At 41.4% G+C, this 8,474-nt stretch overlaps 2 protein-coding genes across 2 annotated transcripts; both read left to right on the top strand.

Moving 5' to 3' along the window:
• The first annotated feature begins 54 nt into the window (after window positions 1–54).
• On the top strand, window positions 55–1,748 carry BDB00DRAFT_834077 (mitochondrial carrier with solute carrier repeats). Its single transcript, XM_053124312.1, has 6 exons — window positions 55–146; window positions 252–324; window positions 411–431; window positions 525–623; window positions 754–1,400; window positions 1,516–1,748. The coding sequence occupies exons 1-6, from the start codon at window positions 94–96 to the stop codon at window positions 1,544–1,546; spliced, it is 924 nt and encodes a 307-aa protein (XP_052977430.1). The 5' UTR covers window positions 55–93; the 3' UTR covers window positions 1,547–1,748.
• A 5,574-nt stretch (window positions 1,749–7,322) lies between these two features.
• On the top strand, window positions 7,323–8,474 carry BDB00DRAFT_834068 (uncharacterized protein). Its single transcript, XM_053124311.1, has 4 exons — window positions 7,323–7,352; window positions 7,414–7,772; window positions 7,903–8,021; window positions 8,127–8,474. Exons 2-4 carry the CDS (start codon window positions 7,548–7,550, stop codon window positions 8,260–8,262), a joined length of 480 nt encoding a protein of 159 aa, XP_052977429.1. The 5' UTR covers window positions 7,323–7,352; window positions 7,414–7,547; the 3' UTR covers window positions 8,263–8,474.

The raw sequence follows: 8,474 nt of genomic DNA, 5'->3' as shown, positions 1-8,474 counted from the left end.
TAAAGAGGAAAATAAATTAGGAAATCTTTTTTTTTTTTTCGTTCCTTTCCTTCTTTTCTTCCACTTGGTTATTCACATACACACTTGCTCGTAATGGCAGCTACCGACATTGCAGTCATGTCCGAGGTCGACGTCTCTGAAAACGGGTATGTGCAAGGGATTTAAAAAAGGAGAGGGGCTGGGCTACAAGCAGGCGCTATCTAGTTGTCAAGAGAAAATTGACGTGTATATATGTGGGCCGCCAATCATAGTGGTCTGGTGCAGTCTTTGAAGGATTGTGCTGGCGGAACCGTGGGTGGTATCATGCAAGTCCTTGTTGGTCAGGTAAGAGCGCTTCCTTATGTATTGACAGAGAGGGAGTGGGGCTTAGGGAAAGCAAGGAATATACTCATCATGGATTCTTTCTGTAGCCTTTCGATACCGTCAAAGTGGTAAGAGGACACATAGCTTCAAGAGAGAGGTTTCGGATCAAGTAACACAGCAACAGAGAGTAACCGGGTTATCAACGAAAAAAATTACTGTAGCGTCTCCAAACACAATCGACCACGAACCCTGTCTACAGCAGCATGATGGACTGTGTGCGCAAGACTCGAGAAAAGGAGGGCTTGCGTGGATTCTACAAGGTATGTGTGCATACATATTTTTATTGGAAGGCAGAGTGTGCTTTGTAGTGTCGACCATGACTCGGTGGAATGACTCGGTGAAAGGCTCCAAAAAAACTCATCTGCTTTTTTACCCCACCTTCCATATTAGGGAACTACAACGCCGTTGGTTGGTATCGGCGCCTGCGTTTCAATCCAATTCGTTGTCGTCGAATACATGAAACGCCGTTTCACGCAAGATAACCATGGCTCGCCATTGACAAACGCACAGATGTACATGGCCGGTGCTGCTGGCGGTATCGCCAACTCGGTCGTCTCTGGTCCCGTCGAACATATCCGTACCCGCCTCCAGGTTCAGACCGGCGGTACAGGCTACAGCGGCCCCATCGACTGCATCCGTCAGATCTACCGGTCGCATGGCATCCAAGGTATCTACAAGGGACAAGGCATCACCATGGCACGTGAGTTCCAGGGTTACGGTGCCTACTTTTTTGCATACGAGTGGCTGGTACGCCGCTCCATGGAGAAGTCGGGTTTGAAGTCGCGTGCCGAGCTGCCATCGTGGGAGGTTTGCTTGTACGGTGCTGGCGCCGGTTATGCTATGTGGTTGACCATTTATCCCATGGATGCCGTAAAGTCCAAGTTGCAAACGGATGCATTTGGTGCTGCTCGCAAATACGCCTCCACCTTGGACTGTGTCAAAAAGACCATGGCAGCTGAGGGCGTCGCCGGCTTTTTCCGTGGAGTGGGTCCTTGCTTGCTTCGTGCTGCTCCTTGCAATGCTGCTACTTTCATGGGGTATGTTGTCCTGAGTCTTTTGTTTTGTTTCGTTGGGTTCTATGTGGTTGTGCTATCAGGGTAAAAGTAAGGGAAACGGATAACTTTGCTCACTGATGTGTTTTCTTTCTTGCAGCTTTGAACTTGCCATGCGCGTCATCAACTAAGTGCCATAAGCACAACCTCCATGTAGACTTATATTTCTTGTTCTGCTCTTTGTTTCTTCTTCTAATATCACAGATATCTTCTCCTAGCATCATCTTCTTCATCTACTGTAGTAACCTCTATTCTTTTCTTTTATTTTGCTTTTGTAATAATACACATTATCGTATATAAACATGCTGCTCTACTTTTGGGCATATGATTCGATTGTTTCTAGTTCTTCGATGATGGTATTATCATGAATACCGTCATGAACAATGAATGGGCTTGTACATATACAGTTTAGCTTCAGTGCGGACTCGAGGATTCAAGGTTTTAACCAGCTTATATCTCTGATGGACATTATATTTTTTGCTGTTAACATATGATCAACAAAGTTGACAGCTTTACTGAAAAGATATGTACTGTATACGATAGTAGGTGTCATTCATGCAGACACAGTCGGTTAGTGGATCACGGGTTATTTATGTTAATCCATGGATGCATAGATACATTTGAGTTTGGACCCTGGTTTTTGCTTGCTGCAGTACTACACTTCTTAGGCTGATCCAATAGGGATAACCTGTGCAGCTCTGCAGTAGTGTTGACGTACAAGCTAGACCTATCACCCTTTTCTCTAAGGATTTACTGATTTTAAGTTATTGGTTTCTTTGCGATCAATGTCCCATTGAGCAACAAGAAAAAGCAACAAGCGACTTGCCGATCATTTTCTGCTTGTCCTTCTAATTTTTCATGTCATCCATCGTAATATGACAACAGACGATCGCAGTGATGTAAGCTACTGTCTTGATTTGAACCGCATATATACAGTAGTAAATTATAATACCCAGGAAATCTATAGAGTTTTTCACAATTTATCAAATAACGCCGCTATGTATGCACACCGGATACAGACAGGCAAGGAGAGCACTAAGTAGGGACACTAAAGTCAATATTCAGGTGGTGACAAAAATAAGTAGCAGCAGCAAGTTTCCAACAGTTAACCATAGGTATTACATAAAATCCGCACACATAAAGGAACAGATAAAGTAAGCACGCAAAGCATTCCTCGAGTTCAAGGAGACCACCAGCGCACTATTGAACCGTAGCTGGGGTACGTAACACCCGGAGGTTGCTTGGGGTAGAGTACTGTATGCCGTTCGCATGAAAGCGATGCAACATCCGAAGATGGTACGAAACAGAGGCTCTAAGTGATACAAGGAATGCAAGAAGGAGCAAAAATCAACAAAGAGAAAGGGGATAAGATATACATGAATGTTATAGATACTTTTAGCAACTTCCTGGGTCGAGGCGAAAGCTAAGGCACACACAAGATAGCTTGATTGCCACCATCCTGATGGTCAGATAGAAGATCTTGACCACAGAAGACCGCTCTGGACAGGATAACGAGAGTTTTCGGGAATCAGAAACGTTCTTCTTCAACACCACTTGCATGATATCATATGGCGCACACTTGAGCCTACAGTATCGACAGCAACACCATAGTACGGGCATGTAAGATTAATACTGAAATAGATAGAAAGAGAGAGAGAGAGAAGAATCACGAACAAACTACATACATCGAGCGCTTTTTCTTTTTTACATTTCATGGCCAAGTATTCATTCATTCAATCAATACACACAAACACCCACCCGTATTTACCTATGGATTTTTCACCAGCTACTAACAAGCCTGACACCTGAACAGGCAATGATGATAGCTTAAGGCATGACACCGCGCGAGTCGCAGCGGCCGAATGCAATGACTTGTTGCTTGACGTTGTAAAACTTGATATCGGCGCATTGATGCGAGATAGTCTTCTTGGTCTTTGTTGGACAGCAGCCTTAACGGAGGAAGCAGGATCAATGTAGTAGAGAAAACTATTAAAAATAGAGGTAGAACCGTGTACAACGCAGACCTTTATACGCACCACAGGTTCCCTAAAAGACTATTTTTTTTTGATGATGAAAAATAGAAGAGTAGGGAACAGACTACTCCTTTATTATCGAGGATCAAGTAAACAACAGTGACTGAACCATTTTGACGACGTGTCCTGCTGCCATGCATAGTCAACACAACAATAAGCAGGGGTCCTATTTGCTATATAGGAGATCGAGTAAGACCACAAAAATTGGCTTCACATCACAGTATGTAATCAGTGCAGGGTCATATAGTCATCGTAGCGGCATTATTGTCTGGGAGCACATCGATTATATCATGGCCTGATCAGATCAGAGTGATCTTGGCTCCGCCTTGTAAACCGGAACAAGTGTTATGTGCTATACTCTGCAGATGACATGATAACTCATTTATTCGATTCCTTTTTTTGCTCTTGCTAGGATTTTACATTTCTTTGTTGCTGTGTGGTTTTATAATGTCAGTGTGCTTCTGCCCATGGTTTTGTAATTTGTTGATGTAGTGGCAAAATAAGGTTGTCTGCAGAAGAAAGCGAATTACCACCCTGCTTTTGGCCAAGTATACCGATCATCCCCTTAATACCAAATCGTACATTGATGAATGTGCGCCGGGTACGGGTGGCAGCCTGTAATAGCACAATCAGTCACTTGAATTGCAGGTTCTAATTATACTCATGATTTCTTATTGGTAGCTTCTAAAAGATTGAGAGAATAATTCAACATTGTGTGGCAGCACCATCTCAGGCAGCACTCTATATACCGATCCATACAGCAGAAAATCTATCAAAATACAATTGACCTTGCTAAGCGGGTTTATCTCGAAAGCTATTGAAGGTTATAAATGTTATTCTAAATGCCAGCGCTACAGGATTTTGAGTTCTTGCGCTCAAGGATAGGGGCGGGAACACCCTTGCGACGCGTGAGTGAAACGAGGCAGGGACCGCTATGTAGTATATTATAAAATTAATAATGGGGTTTTTGATCCGATTGTTCTAGCTCTTTTTTTTTAATGATTAGTGGAAAATGATGACGAATTTCCTGACAAAATGACTTGCAGTTATTCAACACCTCAAAGCCGCCTTAGCCGCTAGCCATACTCAGAGAAAAAAAGAAAAAATGCTTCGGATCGATGTATAGAGCAACATGCAAAAGTATTTATAGAAACGATACAGAAGGCACATACATACACGCTAGATTACATACACTGATTATTATGGTGAAATAGCAACCTAGGGCACAAGACATACATAGTGAAAGCACAAGAAGATGCAAAACCTGCTCGATACTCGCCTATAACATCATCATTGTCTTTAGTTAGGTTTGGAGATAACTGTCGGTTGTCTGTATTGAGGGCTTATGCCGTTTGCGCGTTGTTGTTCTATGTACATACTGCATACAGTACTGCTCCAGCAAATTATAATACAGTATCATAACTGCCATTGTCGCCATTTCCGTAATAAAATAGCAACAACAGCTATAAGTGTATAATAGGAGGTCAAACCTAAAAAAGACGATATGCTTGATAAAATAGTTTAGGCGTTCTAGGGCGATTCCCAAAACTAACAGCAGACAGGCGCCGTACATATAAAACTTATCATACACGACAGTCAAGTGAAAACTACAACATTAGTAGGGTGTAACAGACCATTCCTTATTGATATATATTACGTGTCACTAAATGAAATGATGGCTATAAATACTATTCTGGATCGTAAAGTCCAGTAAAGTGACCCTCAAAGTGTACAGCATCCGTTGTAGCATTTGCAACCCTGATGAATGTATTGTCACCGCCACCATCCACGGCAGTGATAGTTACTTTGTAACTCTTAACTCTTAATGGAATCTACGAAATGTATTGCTGTTTGGGAGTTTTGTACATATGTATAATAGCGAAGAAAATAGAATTGAGTTGCTACAACTTCAGCCACAATTACATTATACTCATGTGAAATATGCTATCATCATATAGAGGGGGACGTCGAAATTGGTTTATGATACAGGAACCAGGTTATCATATTGGACGACAAATCACTTATTTAACCGAGGAATTGGGCACCCGCACAAAGAAAACTTTGATTCGGGCCGTTGGATCCCGAACGACAAAGAGAGAATAATGACATAAAAATCAAAGAGTCGTGCTGTCAATCTGTAATACATCTGACATTGAAAAAATGGTTCATCCGTGATTTAACACATAATGAAGCAAAAATCAAGTATGTTTACTATTCTCTTCCTTGCATATTGCATTTTGCGCCAAAGAAACTCTGTTGCTTAAGATGGAAAGTGGCACGACGTTATATACAGTTCTCTTACTAGCAGTCAGCAACGAAAACATCCAAACAAAATATAAACAATAACCGTTTCTTATCATGATGCTTTTGATGTGTGTCATCTAAAATCACAACAATATGTATGTGCGTGAAAACAGAGCCCGGTTTTGCTTCGCTATATTATTGTTTTTGTCAAAGGAAACGCCGAGCTTTTTTTTGTGCAACAACACCACACACCTGCCAAACAAAAGAAATATTTCCCCAATCGCTCACTAGAAACAAGAGAATTTCATGAGATACATACAGTATGGCGAAACCCTTCATCATCACATGGTGAAAGATTTAGAAGTTGTGGCACGACAATTATTGTAGTTTGCTTATTCACCGACGAGTAGGCTATTACAGCTGTACATTTCAAAAGAGCCCTTGCATCTTCATTACTGTATGTGCATGGCGTATTATCCATTGTAGTTGTTACGGAGATTGATAGATTGTTTGTTAAGCACGAAGGTAAATATGCAAGCTCATAATAAGAGCATTTTAAAAAACAGTGGGGCAGCAGTTGGATGGATGCAGTGGATTGGGGAACTTGTTCAATACAGTAACTGTGTTGGTGATACAAAGTTCAAGCCGCGGATATGCAACCGACTTGAGAACTGCCACCACACTTGTCATTGTTGAATAACAACGACCTGCCATCTCTTTGGTGCCTACATACACCGGGGAAAGATTACCCGGTCTTCATCATCACTATCAGCAACGGCGTATGACCTGCTCATGGCGCGACATGTTTGATAAATTATCTTCTTCCTTGGTAGAACTTTCTAGACCGAACAGTTTGCAAATATAGTCATAATGATGGAGTAAAAAAGTCAAATGAAATCACGGTTACGAAATAAAATACAGTTGGAGAAAAAAACGTAAGAGCATTAAGGCAGCCTATTAAGCTTTTCTATCGGCAGCTTGGTATAAGTTATCATAGCAAAGACTATTATTACAAAGAGACGAAGTCGATACAGAAAAATACTTTTGTTGATATCTTTAGTACATTTATTAGTGTCGCAAAACCAGCGTACAATTGATCAGTTAAATTTGACCCGGTACACTCATGCGGGAGAAAGAGAAAGAAGTGTTTGGGGTGCAATTTCATGTGTATGTTAAATTTTCTCTCTCTGTGTTTTGCGTGTGTATCGCAATTCAACTATCATTCGACACTAACGCAACTATGCTGTGCATAGTCACTGTGCAGTATACTAGTAACAGGTGCATAAAGAATCAGATCGATTTAAGAAAAGCAAGATTTATAGTTTATAAGACAACACACGTCTGTTGTCGTCCGTCTAACAATAAGAGACGATGAATAGGTGTAACTTCTATCTGCTTGCATACATGCTTTTCCATCATGACCTTCTTTTTCTTTTGACGCTCCGGTCTTGCATGTACATGAATAAAATGACGATGCTTATATTTGTTTATATTTCTTAAACTGGGCAGAAACTTGGCCTCAAAAGTGTGATGCGTGTGAAATCATCAACATTTTCACCTCATCGTCTCACACACATTAGACACCGCCTCCTTTCAAAGAGGAATTTCTCGCGTCGGTGGTCGTGTTGTTGTCGTTTGCTGCAAAGATCACGAGACCTTTGTGAGCAGTATGACATGTTTGCAGCACAAAAATAATCTAATTCTAAAACAACGCCCTTTAGTGGAAACCATATAAAAGAGCAGGGGTGTAATTGAAGTTAAGTACAACTACTACTCTTCCCATCGATTCTATCTTCTTCCTCTTATACCTCTTACTTTATATTAGCACTAAAGCAGCACCTCTCTAATACTGATAATGGATACTGAAAACCCAAAAAGCGGATTCAACGTCGCCTCCTTTGTCTTGGACCGCTATGTCCGTCTAGCATGGATTGCTTTCTTCACCCTATGGACACTTTGGGGTCTGGTCTACTTTTTGCGCCACATCTTTGGAGAAGACCAGGATAAGCCTGCTCCAGCCGAAGAAGATGCAGAAGCAGCTGCCAAGAGGGCCAAATGGAAACCAGAGGGCGGCTTTGGCGTAAGTAACAGCACCATGGCATTTGTTACACTATAACCATATATCAAGATGAGATTATACCCATCTATGTATTGTCAAAGAGAGTGACGGCACTTGGCTTAATGAAACCATTGAAAAATGTGTGTAATAGTCTCGCCTGGCTAATGCCTATCGTGTGCTGTTCGAGAATACACAATTGCTCTTGCCCGTCTTGGTTTTAAACACTTTTGGTACTGGCTCGACACGCGCAGTCGCAATCTTGGCCTGGATGTGAGTAGTAGTAGCAGCAATAGCGAATACTCATCATTACGTGATTTTGTCAAAGCTTCCAGAAATATCACTGATCTAATCGTACTATCTACGTATTACTTATAGCTACTTTGCGTTGACTGCGATTGTTGCTTTCACTGAGGTTGGCTACGGACATCGCTTCATCCGCTTCGTGTACAGTGCCGTCTTTTATGGTATTACGCTTGCTATCGGCGGTCTGGCCTTCTCTCATGGCTGGTAAAAACCTAACAAGAATAGGAAAAAAGTCTACTTACTTTACTCTATATACTGCTACCTTTTTCTTTCACTTTACTCTTACTGTAACTGCCAAACAATCTTACTATATAATTTTACTCTAAATACCTTTCTTTTATGCTCCCTTCAACAACTACCCTTGCTTTGTGTAAAGGCATAGTAGCTTAATATGTTGAGCTAGTAGTATAGTCGGATTAC

This window comes from Zychaea mexicana, assembly GCF_025766255.1.
Source record: "Zychaea mexicana strain RSA 1403 chromosome Unknown BDB00scaffold_61, whole genome shotgun sequence".
Taxonomy (NCBI): domain Eukaryota; kingdom Fungi; phylum Mucoromycota; class Mucoromycetes; order Mucorales; family Lichtheimiaceae; genus Zychaea; species Zychaea mexicana.
The sequence above is the reverse complement of the archived record's forward strand: the minus strand, read 5'-3'. Positions and strand labels throughout refer to the sequence as shown.

Excerpts from the sequence above, each read along its gene's own strand:
- BDB00DRAFT_834068 (XM_053124311.1), top strand. The coding sequence starts at position 7,548 with ATGGATACTGAAAACCCAAAAAGCGGATTCAACGTCGCCTCCTTTGTC. Across the intron at positions 7,773-7,902 it reads AACCAGAGGGCGGCTTTGGC|TCTCGCCTGGCTAATGCCTA; the intron begins GTAAGTAACAGC and ends TGTGTGTAATAG. Across the intron at positions 8,022-8,126 it reads GTCGCAATCTTGGCCTGGAT|CTACTTTGCGTTGACTGCGA; the intron begins GTGAGTAGTAGT and ends TATTACTTATAG.
- BDB00DRAFT_834077 (XM_053124312.1), top strand. The coding sequence starts at position 94 with ATGGCAGCTACCGACATTGCAGTCATGTCCGAGGTCGACGTCTCTGAA. Across the intron at positions 325-410 it reads TGCAAGTCCTTGTTGGTCAG|CCTTTCGATACCGTCAAAGT; the intron begins GTAAGAGCGCTT and ends TTCTTTCTGTAG. Across the intron at positions 1,401-1,515 it reads AATGCTGCTACTTTCATGGG|CTTTGAACTTGCCATGCGCG; the intron begins GTATGTTGTCCT and ends TCTTTCTTGCAG.